The sequence below is a fragment of the Coregonus lavaretus genome (assembly GCF_964263955.1).
Source record: "Coregonus lavaretus genome assembly, chromosome: 14".
In the NCBI taxonomy this organism is placed as follows: domain Eukaryota; kingdom Metazoa; phylum Chordata; class Actinopteri; order Salmoniformes; family Salmonidae; genus Coregonus; species Coregonus lavaretus.
In genome coordinates, this window is record NC_140001.1 from 13696580 (window position 1) to 13717908 (window position 21329).

The 21329-nt window shown below is 43.1% G+C and overlaps 1 protein-coding gene across 1 annotated transcript in view; it reads right to left on the reverse strand.

Annotated features, from left to right (window-relative positions):
- Positions 1–82: 82 nt before the first annotated feature.
- The window catches only part of LOC311141015 (snRNA-activating protein complex subunit 4-like), a 28729-nt gene continuing 7482 nt past the window's right edge, over positions 83–21329 (reverse strand). The window contains exons 2-25 of the mRNA XM_084176293.1: positions 19444–19584; positions 19161–19201; positions 18968–19073; positions 18792–18823; positions 18541–18681; positions 18279–18404; positions 18113–18191; positions 17933–18014; positions 17598–17699; positions 17276–17348; positions 17015–17179; positions 16577–16727; positions 14505–14611; positions 14258–14352; positions 11799–11890; positions 11606–11691; positions 11058–11516; positions 10530–10619; positions 10096–10276; positions 8605–8675; positions 8188–8244; positions 4874–4913; positions 1113–2773; positions 83–1005 (exon numbers count right to left, since the gene is read on the reverse strand). Of these exons, the coding sequence (XP_084032419.1) occupies positions 904–1005; positions 1113–2773; positions 4874–4913; positions 8188–8244; positions 8605–8675; positions 10096–10276; positions 10530–10619; positions 11058–11516; positions 11606–11691; positions 11799–11890; positions 14258–14352; positions 14505–14611; positions 16577–16727; positions 17015–17179; positions 17276–17348; positions 17598–17699; positions 17933–18014; positions 18113–18191; positions 18279–18404; positions 18541–18681; positions 18792–18823; positions 18968–19073; positions 19161–19201; positions 19444–19570 (4266 nt within the window). The 5' untranslated portion in view covers positions 19571–19584 and the 3' untranslated portion in view covers positions 83–903. The remainder of the gene's footprint in view (positions 1006–1112; positions 2774–4873; positions 4914–8187; positions 8245–8604; positions 8676–10095; positions 10277–10529; positions 10620–11057; positions 11517–11605; positions 11692–11798; positions 11891–14257; positions 14353–14504; positions 14612–16576; positions 16728–17014; positions 17180–17275; positions 17349–17597; positions 17700–17932; positions 18015–18112; positions 18192–18278; positions 18405–18540; positions 18682–18791; positions 18824–18967; positions 19074–19160; positions 19202–19443; positions 19585–21329) is intronic.

Here is a 21329-nt window from a genome sequence, read left to right on the forward strand (position 1 = left end):
TGCTTATAAATATTTTATTGAGTATTTACTGGTTTATATACACACAATGTAATATTAATCCATTTAACTAGGGTTGCAAAATTCCAGTAACTTTCCTAAAAGTCCCAACTTTTCCAGAGATCGTGGATTGAGAATTTGCAACTTCCTGCTTATTCCTGATTCCAGAAATCTTTCAACCAGGACTACTGGAACACCTGAGGATTTTGGGAAAGTTACCTGAATTTTGCATCACTCATGAAACTGCACAATCCTTCGGGCTAATAAACAATTGCATCCTTAGTTTGAGGCTAATAAACTTTTGCATCCTGGCTAATAAACATTTATTCACAGGCGAGGTTCACAGGAGAGGTTCACAGGCGAGGTTCACAGGCGAGGTTCACAGGCGAGGTTCACAGGAGAGGTTCACAGGAGAGGTGTGCCCCTTTGAGGACATTTCTGGCCAAAAATAAACCACCCTGACAGAATATAGTGAGTTTTATAGCTAGTACTTTCTGCACAGATTTGAACTATTATGCACCCTCAGTGACCACTATGTGGTCTGCAAAAAACTGCTTGTTGAGGGCCGATCTGACCAATGTGCTCTGCAGATCCAATATATACACATTTATTAACAAGTAGAATGATTTATTGCAAAATATGTACAGGTCAACAAAATACTATTTTCACAATGTATAAGAATAATTCAATTATGAACAAAAACAAGTACAAATATGAACCATTCGTTAAGTGCAATTTCAACAGCAACTATACTGTATTGAGTGACGTCATAGAATACAGCTACCTTCTATCAGTTCCAGTAACATCCCTTTTTATGACAGTGACAAAACAAAATTGGCAAGAACTTTCAAACACAGAAAACTGGTTTAACCCGTAAGACCACACCTCATTCCAAAACTATTCCAATTACTCCGTGTCCATGTCGAGGTTGCGGCTTTTATTTCTTGTGGTGATTCCGGAGAAGAAGGTGGCGGGGGCTCCTGTTCCATCAGTGCTTAGCAGAGGGGCCTGAGAAAAGAACAAAACAAGATCCGCTCAACGGTTCAGTGAGAGAAGAGGACAGAAAGGCAGTGTATCGAACACATGAAGGATGATTGGTTTGAGGCTGAACTCACCTGGAGTGCTGTTGGCTGTACAGACACAGTATACTTCTGCTCCCCAGGACGGTTCCTGAACGGTTCCTCCTCCACATCACTGTGGTCCGGGGTGGGAGACTTGGAAAGTTTGACTGGATTGATAGTAGCCAGAAGAGCAGGCATGGTGAAACAAGACAAGAAGCGAGCCTTCAAGAGCACGTAGCCCGGGTTATGGCTGAAACGCTCTGCCACGAGGCTCCGCACTGCCGCTACCTGCTGCTCCTCTTCCAGGTTCTCTTTCTCCTCTGGGCGCAGGACCAGCATGGCACTAATGGCCAACGTCTTTTTACATTTCAGGACATTCGACAGCGTATTCAAGTTGCTGACAAAGGGGGGAAGGTAGGGCAGAGTGACGTCCAACTCCGGAAGCGCAACTCCATTCTTGCCGTTCAACCACTCTCTCACTTGGGCCGGGTCCTCCGTGAACATCAGGTTGGGATCAAACTGTATTAGCTCTGGATTGCGGGGTGGAGGGGCACGTTTAGGGGGGTTAAGCTGCACGATTCGGAAGGCTCCCTGAGGGAATGAGGCCGGAAGAGAGCCTGGAGGGACATTGAGGACTAAAGCCTGTGGCAGGCCAGTCTGTGGTCTGATGGGAGCCGAGATGACCGTGTTCATGGGGACGGAGAGAACAGGTGACACTGCATTGAGCTGGGGAGCAGTGGTTGCCACAGTCTGCAGGACTGGGTTAGTCATTCTCACGTTGTTCACTGGGTTGGTCATCCTTGGAGCAGTATTGCTTATGAAGGTAGTGGAGGCAGAGGGAGAGGAGAAAACAGATGGGGAGGCAGTTCCCTGTGCTATGGATGAGGCAGAGGGAGATGGGCAGACATCGGTCACATTGGAGGAGGCCTGTGCTGCAGCAGCATTTAGTGTTAGAGGGACTTGCTGGTTGATAATAACAGACGATCGACAAGCAGGTGCAAAAGCCTTTTCTGGTAGATTCTGAGGTGTCATCTGGATGCCAATGCCACTGATTGGCACAAGTCCATTGGGCGTCAGGACCCAGGCAGTTTGTGGAGGGGACAGAATTATGTCCGAAACTTGGCCAACCAGGTTTCCATTGGGAGGACTTTGCATACGGGCTTTCTTGCGTTTGGGCGACTGTTCCACTGACTTTTTAGCAATTGCAGCATCCTTGACCTCTTTGTTGGCCTGTGCTTTCTCAGTAGGTTTGCGATTGCGTTTCTTTGCTGAAGGACTCTCATTTGCCTGAACATTCACCCTGTCTATTATGGTTGAGGATTGGACAGGAGCAGGGAGTATAGGTCGGCTGGGGGTAGAGGGTACAGGTTGACCAGGTGTGGAGGGTATGGGTCGGCTGGGGGTAGAGGGTATGGGTCGGCTGGGGGTAGAGGGTACAGGTTGACCAGGTGTGGCGGGTATGGGTCGGCTGGGGGTAGAGGGTCCGGGTTGGGTAAGTGTGGAAGGCATGAGTTGTTGTCTGGAAGTTGGAGTGAAGGGGACCGCTGGATGTGGGGTGGACTGTACTACAGGCTGTGCAATGACAAAGGTCTGAGGGAACATCATCACAAGTTGACTGTTCTGTTGCTGACTGTTCTGCTGTTCCTTTCCCTTCTGGTTCAGCATACTGGCTACCGTTCTGGGACCATGCCGTTGCTTTGGTTTTTTCAATGAAGCTAGAATAAGTAAATAAAAACAGAGGTATTTATGTTAAACTTAATTCACTAATAATATGGGTGTAATCACCACAATTATACATTTAATATCGATGAATAGATTTGTTTAAAAAATATACTTTGCAGTTGACCATCGCTGATCGGGGTGATGAAGCTCTTAGCTAATGTATAAGTGATTTTTGTTGGTGAGAATACGCAGTGAAAGTAAGCAGGAAGTGACTGCCCTTCAGCCTTGTAGTTTCTCAACTTTCGTAGTAAAAAAAAAAAGGTCTTCAATGCGCAGAAACTTAGTGCACTGGTCTTCAAGTGCAAAAACGTCATAAAAAGGTATCTGGTAGAAGTCAATTCATCCACAAACACAAATATAATTTTATACAGTGGGGAAAAAAGGATTTAGTCAGCCACCAATTGTGCAAGTTCTCCCACTTAAAAAGATGAGAGAGGCCTGTAATTTTCATCATAGGTACACGTCAACTATGACAGACAAAATGAGAAAAAAATAATCCAGAAAGTCACATTGTAGGATTTTTTATGAATTTATTTGCAAATTATGGTGGAAAATAAGTATTTGGTCAATAACAAAAGTTTCTCAATACTTTCTTATATACCCTTTGTTGGCAATGACACAGGTCAAACGTTTTCTGTAAGTCTTCACAAGGTTTTCACACACTGTTGCTGGTATTTTGGCCCATTCCTCCATGCAGATCTCCTCTAGAGCAGTGATGTTTTGGGGCTGTCAACACGGACTTTCGACTCCCTCCAAAGATTTTCTATGGGGTTGAGATCTGGAGACTGGCTAGGCCACTACAGGACCTTGAAATGCTTCTTACGAAGCCACTCCTTCGTTGCCCGGGCGGTGTGTTTGGGATCATTGTCATGCTGAAAAGACCCAGCCACGTTTCATCTTCAATGCCCTTGCTGATGGAAGGAGGTTTTCACTCAAAATCTCACGATACATGGCCCCATTCATTCTTTCCTTTACACGGATCAGTCGTCCTGGTCCCTTTGCAGAAAAACAGCCCCAAAGCATGATGTTTCCACTCCAATGCTTCACAGTAGGTATGGTGTTATTTGGATGCAACTCAGCATTCTTTGTCCTCCAAACACGACGAGTTGAGTTTTTACCAAAAAGTTATATTTTGGTTTCATCTGACATTCTCCCAATCCTCTACTGGATCATCCAAATGCACTCTAGCAAACTTCAGACGGGCCTGGACATGTACTGGCTTAAGCAGGGGGACACGTCTGGCACTGCAGGATTTGAGTCGCTGGCGGCGTAGTGTGTTACTGATGGTAGGCTTTGTTACTTTGGTCCCAGCTCTCTGCAGGTCATTCACTAGTTCCCCCTGTGTGGTTCTGGGATTTTTGCTTGTGATCATTTTGACCCCACGGGGTGAGATCTTGTGTGGAGCCCCAGATCGAGGGAGATTAGTGGTCTTGTATGTCTTCAATTTCCTAATAATTGCTCCCACAGTTGATTTCTTCACCCATGCTGCTTACCTATTGCAGATTCAGTCTTCCCAGCCTGGTGCAGGTCTACAATTTTGTTTCTGGTGTCCTTTGACAGCTCTTTGGTCTTGGCCATAGTGGAGTTTGGAGTATGACTATTTGAGGTTGTGGACAGGTGTCTTTTATACTGATAAGTTCAAACAGGTGCCATTAATACAGGTAACGAGTGGAGGACAGAGGAGCCTCTTAAAGAAGTTACAGGTCTGTGAGAGCCAGAAATCTTGCTTGTTTGTAGGTGACCAAATACTTATCTTCCACCATAATTTGCAAATAAATTCATTAAATATCCTACAATGTGATTTTCTGGATTTTTTTTTCTCAATTTGTCTGTCATAGTTGACGTGTACCTATGTTGAAAATTACAGGCCTCTCATCTTTTTAAGTGGGAGAACTTGCACAATTGGTGGCTGACTAAATACTTTTTTCCCCCACTGTATACATTTTAAATGCCCGCATTTTCATGAATTTGAAGATATAACCACTATGTCTATTCAAAACAGCACGGGGAACGATACGGAAGTAAAGCATAAGAGGCCGTCACTTTCACAGGATATTACATATTCAAGGCGATATACAAATAGAACGTGTTACCCTGTTTCGCTTCCCAAGATTTGTGTCCCATGAGTGCCGCCTGAAACAGATAAATTGACGTCACAATAAGCTCTGTTCAAATTGTTTATACAGTGCATTCGGAAAGTATTCAGACCCCTTGATTATTCAACATTTTGTTACCTTACAGTGGGGGTAAAAAAGTATTTAGTCAGCCACCAATTGTGCAAGTTCTCCCACTTAAAAAGATGAGAGGCCTGTAATTTTCAACATAGGTACACGTCAACTATGACAGACAAAATGAGATTTTTTTTCTCCAGAAAATCACATTGTAGGATTTTTAATGAATTTATTTGCAAATTATGGTGGAAAGTAAGTATTTGGTCAATAACAAAAGTTTCTCAATACTTTGTTACATATCCTTTGTTGGCAATGACACAGGTCAAACGTTTTCTGTAAGTCTTCACAAGGTTTTCACACACTGTTGCTGGTATTTTGGCCCATTCCTCCATGCAGATCTCCTCTAGAGCAGTGATGTTTTGGGGCTGTCGCTGGGCAACACGGACTTTCATCTGCCTCCAAAGATTTTCTATGGGGTTGAGATCTGGAGACTGGCTAGGCCACTCCAGGACCTTGAAATGCTTCTTACGAAGCCACTCCTTCGTTGCCCGGGCGGTGTGTTTGGGATCATTGTCATACTGAAAAGACCCAGCCACGTTTCATCTTCAATGCCCTTGCTGATGGAAGGAGGTTTTCACTCAAAATCTCACGATACATGGCCCCATTCATTCTTTCCTTTACACAGATCAGTCGTCCTGGTCCCTTTGCAGAAAAACAGCCCCAAAGCATGATGTTTCCACCTCCATGCTTCACAGTAGGTATGGTGTTCTTTGGATGCAACTCAGCATTCTTTGTCCTCCAAACACGACGAGTTGAGTTTTTACCAAAAAGTTATATTTTGGTTTCATCTGACCATATGACATTCTCCCAATATCCTTCTGGATCATCCAAATGCACTCTAGCAAACTTCAGACGGGCCTGGACATGTACTGGCTTAAGCAAGGGGACACGTCTGGCACTGCAGGATTTGAGTCCCTGGCGGCGTAGTGTGTTACTGATGGTAGGCTTTGTTACTTTGGTCCCAGCTCTCTGCAGGTCATTCACTAGGTTCCCCTGTGTGGTTCTGGGATTTTTGCTCACCGTTCTTGTGATCATTTTGACCCCACAGGGTGAGATCTTGCGTGGAGCCCCAGATCGAGGGAGATTATCAGTGGTCTTGTATGTCTTCCATTTCCTAATAATTGCTCCCACAGTTGATTTCTTCAAACCAAGCTGCTTACCTATTGCAGATTCAGTCTTCCCAGCCTGGTGCAGTTCTACAATTTTGTTTCTGGTGTCCTTTGACAGCTCTTTGGTCTTGGCCATAGTGGAGTTTGGAGTGTGACTGTTTGAGGTTGTGGACAGGTGTCTTTTATACTGATAACAAGTTCAAACAGGTGCCATTAATACAGGTAACGAGTGGAGGACAGAGGAGCCTCTTAAAGAAGACGTTACAGGTCTGTGAGAGCCAGAAATCTTGCTTGTTTGTAGGTGACCAAATACTTATTTTCCACCATAATTTGCAAATAAATTCATAAAAAATCCTACAATGCGATTTTCTGGATTTTCTTTTCTCATTTTGTCTGTCATAGTTGACGTGTACCTATGATGAAAATTACAGGCCTCTCTCATCTTTTTAAGTGGGAGAACTTGCACAATTGGTGGCTGACTAAATACTTTTTTCCCCCACTGTATAGCCTTATTCTAAAATGGATAAAATAGTTTTTTCCCCCCCTCATGAAATCTACACACAATACCCCATAATGACAAAGCAATAACAGGTTTTTAGACATTTTTGCAAATTTATAAATAAATAAACTGAAATATCTTATTTACATAAGTATTCAGACCCTTTACTCAGTACTTTGTTGAAGCACCTTTAGCAGCGATTACAGCATCGAGTCTTCTTGGGTATGACACTACAAGCTTGGCACACCTGTATTTGGGGAGTTTCCACCCATTCTTCTCTGCAGATCAAGCTCTGTCAGGTTGGATGGGGAGCGGGCTCTGGCTGGGCCACTCAAGGACATTCAGAGACTTGTCCCGAAGCCACTCCTGCGTTGTCTTGGCTGTGTGCTTAAGGTCATTGTCCTGTTGGAAGGTGAACCTTCGCCCCAGTCTGAGGTCCTGAGCGCTCTGGAGACGGTTTTCATCAAGGATCTCTCTGTACTTTGCTCAGTTCAACTTTCCCTCGATCCTGACTAGTCTCCCAGTCTCTGCCATTGAAAAACATCCCCACAGCATGATGCTGCCACCACCATGATTCCCCGTAGGGATGGTGCCATGTTTCCTACAGACGTGACGCTTGGCATTCAGGCCAAAGAGTTCAATCTTGGTTTCATCAGACCAGAGAATTTTGTTTCTCATGGTCTGAGAGTCCTTTAGGTGCCTTTTGGCAAACTCCAAGCGGGTTGTCATGTGCCTTTTAATGAGGAGTGGCTTCCATCTGGCCACTACCATAAAGGCCTGATTGGTGGAGTGCTGCAGAGATGGTTGTCCTTCTGGAAGGTTCTCCCATCTCCACAGAGGAACTCTGGACCTCTGTCAGAGTGACCATCAGGTTGTTAGTCACCTCCCTGACCAAGGCCCTTCTCCCCCGATTGCTCAGTTTGGCCGGGCGGTCAGCTCTAGGAAGAGTCTTGGTGGTTCAAAACGTCTTCCATTTAAGATTGATGGAGGCCACTGTGTTCTTGGGGACTTTCAATGCTGCATACATGTTTTGGTACCCTTCCCCAGATCTGTGCCTCGACACAATCCTGTCTCGGAGCTCTACGGACAACTCCTTCGACCTCATGGCTTGATTTTTGTTCTGACATGCACTGTCAACTGTGGACCCTTATATAGACAGGTGTGTGCCTTTCCAAATAATGTCCAATCAATTGAATTTACCACAGGTGGACTCCAATGAAGTTGTAGAAACATCAAGGATGATCAATGGAAACAGGATTCACCTGAGGTCAACTTCGCGTCGCATAAAAAAAGGGTCTGAATACTTATGTAAATTTGCTACAATTTCTAAATACCTGTTTTTGCTTTGTCATTATGGGGTATTGTGTGTAGATTGATTAGGGAAATGTTTTATTTAATCCATTTTAGAATAAGGCTGTAACATAACAACATGTGGAAAAAGTCAAGGGGTCTGAATACTTTCCGAATGCACCGTAAGTAGCAATTATTATACATGCAAAAACATAAAACTGTGTAAAGGTTGTAAAGTATGAGGACTTTTTGTTTATAGTGTAGTAAATTATACTCACTTGTTTGTTACGCATTTTAATTATCTGCTTACAGCCCTCAGCATCTACACGGAGGACCTGTTTCAGATCACATTAGAAAATGCATTATATAATGTTCATATGATCAGGATCGGCTGACACTGGATTCAAAATATGGCATTATTATCAGTTAACCCTTTTCTGATATTCTGGACTGATGTTATGATGCATTAATTGTGTACCATAATAGCTAGTCATGTGCTCTTGATATGCCAATAAAGAACATATGTTGTTGATATGTAGCTTGAGGTAATTCGTGCCTGTCTATCAGCATTAGAATACATGCCAGAATTTCTGCATAGGCCTAGGTGCTTGCATCCGTAAGTAAAACCCAACTAACATAATGGCATAATTGTGCTCATTCATATAAAACTTTGCCTTTATGGGTTCATTCCCTACCTGCAGAAAGAACAAGAACACTGGGGTCTTGGTGAGTCCAATGCTCTCTGATCTCTCTCGTACCATGTCCGCTACAAAAACAAGAGAAAGTAGGATACATTTAGAGTCATATACACTGACTATATAAAACATTAAGAACACCTGCTCTTTCCATGACATAGACTGACCAGGTGAAAGTTATGATCCCTTATTGATGTCACTTGTTATATACAATTCATTCAGTATAGATGAAGGAGGATGGAGGAGACGGGTTAAAGAAGGATTTTTAAGACAATTGAGACATGGATTGTGTATGTGTGACATTAAGAGGGTGAATGGGCAAGACAAAATATTTAAGTGCCTTTGAACGGAGTATGGTAGTAGGTGCCAGGCGCACCGGTTTGTGTCAAGAACTGCAACGCTGCTGGGTTTTTCATGCTCAACAGTTTCCCGTGTGTATCAAGAATGGTCCACCACCCAAAGAACATCCAGCCAACTTGACATAACTGTGGGAAGCATTGGAATTAACATGGGCCAGCACTTTTCTCCTCCATAGCCATTGCTAAGTGATAAGTGAAGCTTCTGCATTGTGCTGTTTATTTCTGATAGTTTTCAAACCTATGAAGACGTCCAGTGAAAGCAGATATGCAATTTGTTGACACCACAACACAGTACAGACTTGGATACACATCATCCCAAATGCTAATCAATAAAAATGAAATTCGTTGCTCTGTTCTGCTTGTTTACAGCGGGTCATTCCATAGGGAACTGTTGGAGGCGCTCTTGTATTGTTACGTCACCAAAATGTCTAGAATAAAGGCGCTAACATGGCAGCCGTTCTAAAACCTGGCCCAACTCTCTATATACACTGAGTTCACAAAACATTAGGAACGCCTTGCTAATGTTGAGTTCCACCCCCCTTTTTGCCCTCAGAAGAGCCTCAATTCGTCAGGGCATGGACTCTACAAAGTGTCAAAAGCGTTCCACAGGGATGCTGGCCCATGTTGACTCCAATGCTTCCCACAGTTGTGTCAAGTTGGCTGGATGTCCTTTGTGTGGTGGACCATTTTTGATACACACGGAAAACTGTTGAGTGAGAAAAACCCAGCAGCGTTGCAGTTGTTGATACACAAACCAGTGTGCCTGGCACCTACTACCATACCCCATTCAAAGGCACTTAAATATTTTGTCTTGCCCTCTGAATGGCACACATACACAATCCATGTCTCAAAAATCATTCTTTAACCTGTCTCCTCCACTTCATCTACACTGACTGAAGTGGATTTAACAAGTGATATCAATAAGGGATCATAGCTTTCACCTGGTCAGTCTATGGCATGGAAAGAGCAGGTGTTCCTAATGTTTTGTACACTTACTGTATATAACTCTCGATCAAGTCAAGTCCTTGGTTCAGTCTTCCAAAACCCATTATGTAACAACAAGAATGCTCATTTTACTTTTCTACAAGTGAGAGAAGTTGGGACGTATTGCCTGTGACAACTCGTAAAGTACCTTCACGGAGCTTGTTTGAAGAGGTTGGTGGGGGCATAAGCACATTGCCCACCCAGGGAGTGACTGCCAACTGAAGGGAATAGTTGAGAGTTGTGTAGGTTTCACTGTTGGCAGAGGAGTCCTTTTGCCTTGAGGAATTGTGGGGCTTCCCCTGGTCTCCGCTCGTAGACCCACTGTTTTTCTGCAGACATTTACATGGGACAGAAAACAGAAGACATGCGTCACAGGCATTACAAGGAGAAGACATCTGTATTAACAAAGCTCAATCTGTGTCACTTCCTTTAAAAATATATATCATTTTCACTAAATCTATTCTGACAAATGAACAAAAATGTATCCACTGGAATCATCTTTGTTTGGGATAAAAAGCAATTGAAACACCTGTTTCACCACATAAAGAGAGGCAAAAAAATGTGTGTCCCCTGGCGACTTACATGTTTTGTGGCATTTGTTTTCTTCCAAGCAATCAGGTTTCTCACCTCTCCATAGCACACCTTGAGCATGGCCAGGTCACTGTTGTAATCCTTTAGAAGGAACACATACAGAGAATGTCACACGCTGCTTTACTTACGTCACAAAGCAGGAATCAATGGGTTAGCCAGCTAACTTTACTACATATTCTAAAATAATAATCATATTTCAGAGTTCATAAACAAAGAGACTCACTTTAAATGAGCTACACAGCTGATGAATGATTGAATGTTTATTAATGTTAACTGCCTAGTGATCCCCTTCTGTGATGCACTCCGATTAAGTAAATATGTAGCTATGGGTACTGATGCAGATCTAGTCTCTGCTTTATGATGATGGTGGTATTTGGGAACAAAATGACAATGGTTGCATACATTTTAGGTTGACAACTTCATAAAGGCTCATCTAGGGACGGGTGTTCAAAATCTGTATAAGCTATACACATAATGGTGCAACGAATCACATGACTGTTTATAAATAAATGCCAGTACCTTCTTTGCCAGGATTGGGGGGTTTTGTCCAATGACAGTGGCAGCAGGCTTGCCAAAGCGGTCCAGGACGGTAGAGCGTACCACCATGAACTTGCGTGCTGCGGCATGGCTGTCCGTCACTTCCTGCTCTTGCGTTGTGTCCTCGCTGGGCCGTTCAACCATCATGCTCCTCAACATCCCCGGCCCTTCAAACTGCTTCTCTGGCATGGGGATCCATTGCTCCATGTCTGGTTGGGTGTAGTCTTCGAAAATGTCACTTTCCTGATCAGACCCGTACAGTTCAAATAACTTCTCTTTCTTCTCATCGTCACTGTCCATAAATTCCATCTTGACGCTCTCCTCTTCATCGGAGCTTGAGTGCACATCATCGTCTAGCCTCTTCAGCCTACTCTTGATGCTCCTCACAGCCACTGCCTTTCTCTGCAATCCTCTTCTCCTTCTGTCCCTCCGAGGTTTGGGCTATTTACAAAAACAAGAGAGTAATGAACTGTGTCCAGTGTCACAGATTGAGTTGAGAAGGACAATAAGGCTACATAGTCAACACTCACCTTGTACCCACTCATTCTCCTCCACTGTTGAAGGACCTGGCAGTCAATTCTGTTAGGCATTTCTGCAGCTATCTTAGACCATTTACCTATTAAAAAAAGGACAAAATAAACTGTTAGACCATTATCAAGAAAGGTAACCTGATTATTTTTGATATAGTTTCTGTGCGAGTCAGCTTTCTATAGCAGTTCCTACATCCATATTTCTCCACCAATCGTCTGAGTTGCGCCTTTTCCTCCTCGTCAAAGGGCCCCTTCTTCACGTTCCCAATCAGGACGTCCACGTACCTACAGAATGGAACAACGGTTTGTCAGTGACAGTATGTTCTAATTAAGCAATAAGGCCCCAGGGGGTGTGGTATATGGCCAATATACCATGGCTAAGGGCTTTTCTTACACATGACGCAACGCGGAGTGCCTGGATACAGCCCTTAGCCATGGTATATTGGCCATATAATACAAACCCCTGAGGTGCCTTATTGCTATTATAAACTGGTTACCAAAGTAATTAGAGCAGTAAAAATAAATGTTTTGTCATACCGTGATATAAGATCTGATATACCATGGCTGCAGGGCCAAAGATTAACACCCGCCACCTGCCAAATGCGGGTAGATTTTGGCATTGGTGTGTAAGATGTCCATTTCACCAGCCATGTTGGCGGGTGGTCAGGGCTCCACAGTGCGAGCATTTCACTTGCATTTGTGAATAAAAATAGTCAAGTATGATCACATTTGTAGTCAAATAAATGCTGCAGTAGTTGTTTTCAAAGTATTTTTGCCGCTTTGTTTCATAGCTGGTAAATTAGTCGCACAAAGTCAAACTAGGAATCCTATATAGCCTATTCCACCTCGCGCTGCAACACTGCCTGGCTGGGGGCTGTGTGCATGTAAAGAGCAGAGTGAAACATTAATTTCTAGAAGCGCTGCACATAGGCATAAAAGTTGGTCTAATTTACTTGAAACTAAATTCTACTGAAGTGAGACTTTGTCCTTGTGTTTCTTGGCTATTTACATTGTTTTGTTCACAAGCTAGGTTGTTTTTCTATGTTTGAGTTTCAACTGCTAGGGAAGAGAAGACAACGCTTCTACTAGTCAGACTCAATCTCACAGGCACAAACATGACTGGAGTCGCGCTACCATGGTAACCTCATTTTCTGTGACATTTTGGTTGAAAGACTCCGGTCACCAAGAAATGAAATTAAACAATATACCACGTTACGTCTTACTAGTAATACATTTGTTTTAGAAACATTACAAAGCATGCTCATCCATTTTTGTGTGTTTTGTTGGTGTAATTTCAGCTGAAAAAAGTATATTTTGTCTGGGGGAAGAAAAAAAAAAACAGTTACACTTTACTTGACACCCAGCGTCATAACACGTTATGACAGTCATAAGCATGTCATAATGTCATAACAGCAACATAACTTGTCATAATATGATCATAACACTTTCATTACACATATTTAGACCTGTTGTGACATATTGCATTATTTTATTTTACATTTACATTTTAGTCATTTAGCAGACGCTCTTATCCAGAGCGACTTACAGTTAGTTAGTGCATACATTATTTATTTTTTCATACCCCCTGTGTGAATCGAACCCGCAACCCTGACGTTGCAAACACCATACTCTATCAACTGAGCTACATCCCTGCCGGCCATTCCCTCCCCTACCCTGGACGACGCTGGGCCAATTGCGCGCCGCCCCATGGGTCTCCCGGTCAAGGCCGGCTACGACAGAGCCTGGATTCGAACCAGGATCTCTAGTGGCACAGCTAGCACTGCGATGCAGTGCCTTAGACCACTGTGCCACTCGGGAGACGAGTGGCTGGTTATGACACATACATAAGATTGTCAAAACCTACAAAACCTACCACACAAGGCAAAACATTCCATTTCACCATAGCCTACTTGTCAACAATATGTTTATGTTATATAACATTTTCAGAAATTTACCATATTAAATGATCATTGTAATTTCACACAAATCGATGTCAGACATGCACCTACCCCAATGCTCTGTTGCTGATGACTGGGATGATTTCAGGAGCAGGACAAGACACCCTCTTTTTGTCTGACATAAGGGCATGTACGTGAAAGGCTTATCTGGCTTATATGATTATGATGGTCTAAATGCTTTTTGACAGTGTCAAAGTGTATTTTCTTAGTCCAAGTGAAGTGACACAGGATGGTCATAATGCTTCATGACAGTATCATAAAGTGTATTCTCTGCAAGTTATTTAAAATATGATGAATTTTGGGGCGGGACTAAATTATTAATTACAATAACAAAGGACTTAAGAAACAAACTTTCAAACGAAAGGAAACTTTTGGCAGGTGTCATAACCAGCCATAACATAACGCAATATATGTCACAACAGGTGTAAATATATGGGTCATGACAGTGTTATGACCCTATTATGACAGGTTATGACAAGTTATGTCAGCTGTTATGAAATATTATGACATAGTTATGAGCGTGTCATAACGTGTTATGACCCTGGGTGTCAAGTAAAGTGTTACCAAAACATCTGAGTGGCTGGTAGATTTTTTGATCTAGAATAGGGTGGCCATCAGGGAGACTGTCAGTGAATGTCGTGAGAGTTTGGTTAATGCGTTGGCCCAATCGATCAGAGTCAATATTAGTCCTCACCTGTCCCTACACTGGCCATCATTTCTGCCAGGCACATCCTGACGGATCTTCCACCAGTTCCCCACCCCGTGTTTAGCCACTGCTCTCAGTAGCATCTGCAACAACAACCAAAAATCGGAGCACAACTTATATTATCAAACACCTATACTGTAAATATGGGGACATCGCAAAAGGTCCTTGAAACAGATTTGATGAAGCTAAAGACACTATTTCCAACAAAAAAAGCTAAAGACCCTCCTGCCCATACCTCATCTTCTTCTTTAGACCAATAGCCTTTCGTGAGGGTGGGGTCCAGAACCTGAGTCCACCGATACATCAGCTGGCATGAATCCCGGCCCTCCATGAAATAGGAGACTGGAGTACAACAGAAATCATGGAGAAAGCAAGTTGAATTACCAGAACCCAACACATGACGCACTACCATGACAAGCTACAGTATCTTATATTGAACAAGCACTTTTTCTACAGAGACAAATCAGTAGAGTAGAGCAGTGGACAGTATCCTGAGAGCTTTGCATTTACAGTGGGGAAAAAAAGTATTTAGTCAGTCACCAATTGTGCAAGTTCTCCCACTTAAAAATATGAGAGATGCCTGTAATTTTCATCATAGGTACACGTCAACTATGACAGACAAATTGAGAAAAACAAATCCAGAAAATCACATTGTAGGATTTTTAATGAATTTACTTGCAAATTATGATGGAAAATAAGTATTTGGTCACCTACAAACAAGCAAGATTTCTGGCTCTCACAGACCTGTAACTTCTGCTTTAAGTGGCTACTCTGTCCTCCCCTCGTTACCTGTATTAATGGCACCTGTTTGAACTTGTTATCAGTATAAAATACACCTGTCCACAACCTCAAACAGTCACACTCCAAACTCCACTATGGCCAAGACCAAAGAGCTGTCAAAGGACACCAGAAACAAAATTGTAGACCTGCACCAGGCTGGGAAGACTGAATCTGCAATAGGTAAGCAGCTTGGTTTGAAGAAATCAACTGTGGGAGCAATTATTAGGAAATGGAAGACATACAATACCACTGATAATCTCCCTCGATCTGGGGCTCCACGCAAGATCTCACCCCGTGCGGTCAAAATGATCACAAGAACGGTGAGCAAAAATCCCAGAACCACACGGGGGGACCTAGTGAATGACCTGCAGAGAGCTGGGACCAAAGTAACAAAGCCTACCATCAGTAACACACTACGCCGCCAGGGACTCAAATCCTGCTGTGTCCCCCTGCTTAAGCCAGTACATGTCCAGGCCCGTCTGAAGTTTGCTACAGTGCATTTGGATGATCCAGAAGAGGATTGGGAGAATGTCATATGGTCAGATGAAACCAAAATAGAACTTTTTGGTAAAAACTCAACTCGTCGTGTTTGGAGTACAAAGAATGCTGAGTTGCATCCAAAGAACACCATACCTACTGTGAAGCATGGAGGTGGAAACATCATGCTTTTGGGCTGTTTTTCTGCAAAGGGACCAGGACGACTGATCCGTGTAAAGGAAAGAATGAATGGGGCCATGTATCGTGAGATTTTGAGTGAAAACCTCCTTCCATCAGCAAGGGCATTGAAGATGAAACGTGGCTGGGTCTTTCAGCATGACAATGATCCCAAACACACCGCCCGGGCAACGAAGGAGTGGCTTCGTAAGAAGCATTTCAAGGTCCTGGAGTGGCCTAGCCAGTCTCCAGATCTCAACCCCATAGAAAATCTTTGGAGGGAGTTGAAAATCCGTGTTGCCCAGCGACAGCCCCAAAACATCACTGCTCTAGAGGAGATATGCATGGAGGAATGGGCCAAAATACCAGCAACAGTGTGTGAAAACCTTGTGAAGACTTACAGAAAACGTTTGACCTGTGTCATTGCCAACAAAGGGTATATATCAAAGTATTGAGAAACTTTTGTTATTGACCAAATACTTATTTTCCACCATAATTTGCAAATAAATTCATTAAAAATCCTACAATGTGATTTTCTGGAATTTCTTTTCTCATTTTGTCTGTCATAGTTGACGTGTACCTATGATGAAAATTACAGGACTCTCTCATCTTTTTAAGTGGGAGAACTTGCACAATTGGTGGCTGACTAAATACTTTTTTCCCCCACTGTATATTTACATTTGAGTCATTTAGCAGACGCTCTTATCCAGAGTGACTTACAGTAGTGAGTGCAGACATTATCATCAGTTATCAGTTTATGCTCTTACAGGAGCATAAGCTGGGGACAACAACAACAACTGTCATTGATGTGCACCAACAATAACATAGGTAATGAGTAAAAGCCAGGTTGTACATTGGGTGGTGGGGACTTACTCTGGGTGTAAGGGATGTAGTTCCCTATTCGCATTTTCTCCACCAGCTCTCTAAGGATCTCGTCCTCCACTCTGCCCCACATCCTCCTCTTGAAGTCGGTGCAGATGTAGCGCTGGTATGTCTGGAGACACATGAAGGCTGTCCTGTTGGTCTGTGTGTGACAGACAGGGGAGAGGACATGAGTTCAGAATGGATAACACTGAATAGTTTACACATTCAAAGAAATTGGTCATGTTAAGACGTTCAGGGAATTACACTTGATCTACCTACTACCGAGAAATGTAACGGTTCAGTATCAGGCACTTCTCTAAAAAAAAAAAGTCAAATCGATCAATCAAACTGTACAAATCAGGACTAGAAATATCACCTCTGGATCCCACCGATAGGAGGGCGTAATGATCATGATAAGGCTATTTGACCAATATTGTCTGCTCTTACCCCAAGTTTACCAGCAATCTGATCCCAGTTGTGGTGCCCATATTTCACAGCAACTTTCTTGAGCATCTCAATTTCGTCTTCCTTCCAACTGGCTTTGTTAATGGAGGGATGCAGGTAGTTCTGCCAAAAGCTTTTTATGTCCTCAGCTTCACGGATGCCTTCAAACTGGATAGGAATAAGATGTTAGCCTCCACATTTACACCTTTTTAACAATAGGAAAAAGATATGAATGGAGGAGATGACAGCAGTTACTCAACCCACATCAATATTGGAAATCTTTTGCCAGTCATGGTCATCATAGCGGCCAGCCAGCAGCTCATCCTCCTTCAGTGCACTGCAAGGGAAAGCAGATCCGGCAACAGTTATATAGCAATGGTTTCACTCAGGAACCACAAAAGGCTTCAGATACTAGTCTAAGTTGGAGTCTATGAACATTACAATGCAATACAATTGAACAATTCAATCTCTTCATGTAAAGTGAGAACGAACACAAAACAGACCTGTCTGACATGATAACCGGTGTCATCTTGGAATTAAATGGCTAGATCGTTATTTCCCGTAAAATAGTTATGATGGTAATCACCTGATGGCCTCAATGTCCTTTTCAATTTCAGTGATTTGTTTCCGCAGGATTAGCTTTTCTATGTTTTCAGCTTTGGCCATTTTCTGTGTAAGGTATTCCACCCTATGAGACGAAAATCATGTCATTCATGAAGGCCATTGGGTCAACACCAATCCTTAAAGATGTTACCTACATTTCATAAAACTGTGTAAAAATATGAAGTTTTGCTACATTTTGAAAAGCACAGGAGCAAATAAGACATTCCCATTTCAAAATCCATTTAATAGGATAATATGCATGATTAAAGATACTCTGCAAAGATACTCTTCAGGGGAAAACAATCACCATTTACTTACTTGGACAGCTTGGGCTGTATCATGCGTTTCATGCTGTCTTTGACTACAGCATTTATCAGCAGAGTCTTCTGCCACCCCTCCCCTGAAAAATCAAAATCATGAATTTAACAGTCACCAAGACACCACATATGTCACTCTCCGATAATGGTGATGTGTTGTCACATTATTTTTTAGACTCACATCTTTTCATCTTGACGTCGTCAGTAGGTCTGATCCTCTTACTCATCTTCTCCCTGGTTTCTGGATTAGCGGGTGGGCCCTGTGGGAATTAGAGAGGCAATGTAAAATCATGTAGGTATAACCACTTGCCCTGCTCATATTGTACTGAATCCGCACTCATCCCTACCAGAAATGTGACTTTATCTCTGAAATAGGGCTTCAGAAAGCTCCCCAAGAAAAGCTTCAGTGTGGGTTGTCCAGATGTGGTAGCCTGGGGAGTTCCTGTGCCAGACAGCTGAGACATAATCTCTTTCTGTAGGGAAAGACGGACAGAAATTATTACATCGCATGGACATTGCACAGCTCAGAGCAAAAACGTGAAAATATTAATTGAACAGATTTCAGACTGCACCTTTAAGATAAGCTGTAGGCTTTTATTGGTCTCTTACTTGTTGCTGTTGATTGTCTGTTAACAGTCGCTCCAGCTCCTCTAATTTCTCTTTCAACACTTCCTGATAAACCAGGTTCATTTGCAGACATGTATCTGTGTTCTGGGGTAGGTTCAGCTCCTCAGCACTGTCCTCTTCGCTCTACCAGATGTGGGAGAAAGGAGAGAGCAAGGCCATGTTACAGTAACTTTCCTTCACATACTGTGTTAAACTGGAGTGTTAGAATTGCGAAAATGCTAATCAATACTAACCGATTCTGTTGCACTTCCTTGGCCATCCACATCTGTTTCAACACATTATAAAAGGGGTCACACACACACGGTATAAATGTATACTAGCAGGAAAACTTAAATCCATGAAACAATGCATAACCTGTCGAAATAACGAATAACCTGTTGAAACAACACAAGGCAAGGGCCATAGCTACCTGACATAATCTCAGCATTAGATACACCAGGGCCAAGAGTGCGCTCCAACGCTTCAATCTCTCTCTGTATACGCTCCCGCTCTGCCTCCAGGTTCCCCGGAGGACCCTAGAAGAGCAGGTTGACATTATTTCTCAATTCACCTGAAATAAATCATGGTCACAAGGTACTATTGGTGATGTCAATGAGTCTTACCAAATCTTCTGGTTGAGAAGCATTGTCGTCTGATCCATCATCTGACAACAGTGAAAACAAATAACAGATTTAGGAAGCCAGCCAAGGAGTTGTGGAGACTACATTGTATTCTATGATTAGAGCAGGAGTCAGGGTCTCCCCTCTATAGAACCCCACTGCAACAATGATGTAGAAGCAACTTTACCCCCCCATCTAATCCCAAGGATACATCCCTGAGTCCAAGAAAGCTTTATTTTTATTTTTTTACTCAACCTGACTTTAATAGCATGCTTTAGATACCCACCAGATGCACAACTGTCTGAAGATAGTAGTTCAATGCCGGAATTGCTTTCCGGACCAAGGTTTCGCTCGAGCGCCAGAATCTGGCGCTCGATTTTCTCCCTCTGTGCAAGAAGGTCATCCGAGGACATAATGAATGAGGCACCTTTTAAAAACAACGGGAAATCAATGATAACAAAACCAGAGACCAGCTAATAGCACAAAATACATTTAAAATACAGTAGCTAGCTAGCTAGCTAGCTAAGTTAACCTAAACATTACACTAGTAACAACATAGTTACAGATTGTTACACCAGATAATGTGATTTAATCAAAGATTTTTGGTATCCATTACTGGGAGTTACAGGTTAGGTACTGTTTGGTGTAACCAAATCAAATGTTATTTGTCACATACACGTGTTTAGCAGATGTTATAGCGGGTGTAGCGAAATGCTTGTGCTTCTAGCTCTGACAGTGCAGTAATATCTAACAATTACACAACATATACCCAATACACACAAATAAGTAAGGAATGGGATTTAAGAATATATACATACAGTGGGGAGAACAAGTATTTGATACACTGCCGATTTTGCAGGTTTTCCTACTTACAAAGCATGTAGAGGTCTGTAATTTTTATCATAGGTACACTTCAACTGTGAGAGACGGAATCTAAAACAAAAATCCAGAAAATCATATTGTATGATTTTTAAGTAATTAATTTGCATTTTATTGCATGACATAAGTATTTGATACATCAGAAAAGCAGAACTTTATATTTGGTACAGAAACCTTTGTTTGCAATTACAGAGATCATACGTTTCCTGTAGGTCTTGACCAGGTTTGCACACACTGCAGCAGGGATTTTGGCCCACACCTGCATACAGACCTTCTCCAGATCCTTCAGGTTTCGGGGCTGTCGCTGGGCAATACAGACTTTCAGAGAGCTGTGTAAGGACATCAGGGATAAAATTGTAGACCTGCACAAGGCTGGGATGGGCTACAGGACAATAGGCAAGCAGCTTGGTGAGAAGGCAACAACTGTTGGCGCAATTATTAGAAAATGGAAGAAGTTCAAGATGACGGTCAATCACCCTCGGTCTGGGGCTCCATGCAAGATCTCACCTCGTGGGGCATCAATGATCATGAGGAAGGTGAGGGATCAGCCCAGAACTACACGGCAGGACCTGGTCAATGACCTGAAGAGAGCTGGGACGAAAAGAAAACCATTAGTAACACACTACGCCGTCATGGATTAAAATCCTGCAGCGCACGCAAGGTCCCCCTGCTCAAGCCAGCGCATGTCCAGGCCCGTCTGAAGTTTGCCAATAACCATCTGGATGATCCAGAGGAGGAATGGGAGAAGGTCATGTGGTCTGATGAGACAAAAATAGAGCTTTTTGGTCTAAACTCCACTCACCGTGTTTGGAGAAAGAAGAAGGATGAGTACAACCCCAAGAACACCATCCCAACCGTGAAGCATGGAGGTGGAAACATCATTCTTTGGGGATGCTTTTCTGCAAAGGGGACAGGACGACTGCACCGTATTGAGGGGATGGATGGGGCCATGTATCGCGAGATCTTGGCCAACAACCTCCTTCCCTCAGTAAGAGCATTGAAGATGGGTCGGGGCTGGGTCTTCCAGCATGACAACGACCCGAAACACACAGCCAGGGCAACTAAGGAGTGGCTCCGTAAGAAGCATCTCAAGGTCCTGGAGTGGCCTAGCCAGTCTCCAGACCTAAACCCAATAGAAAATATTTGGAGGGAGCTTTGAAAGTCCGTATTGCCCAGCGACAGCCCCGAAACCTGAAGGATCTGGAGAAGGTCTGTATGGAGGAGTGGGCCAAAATCCCTGCTGCAGTGTGTGCAAACCTGGTCAAGACCTACAGGAAACATATGATCTCAGTA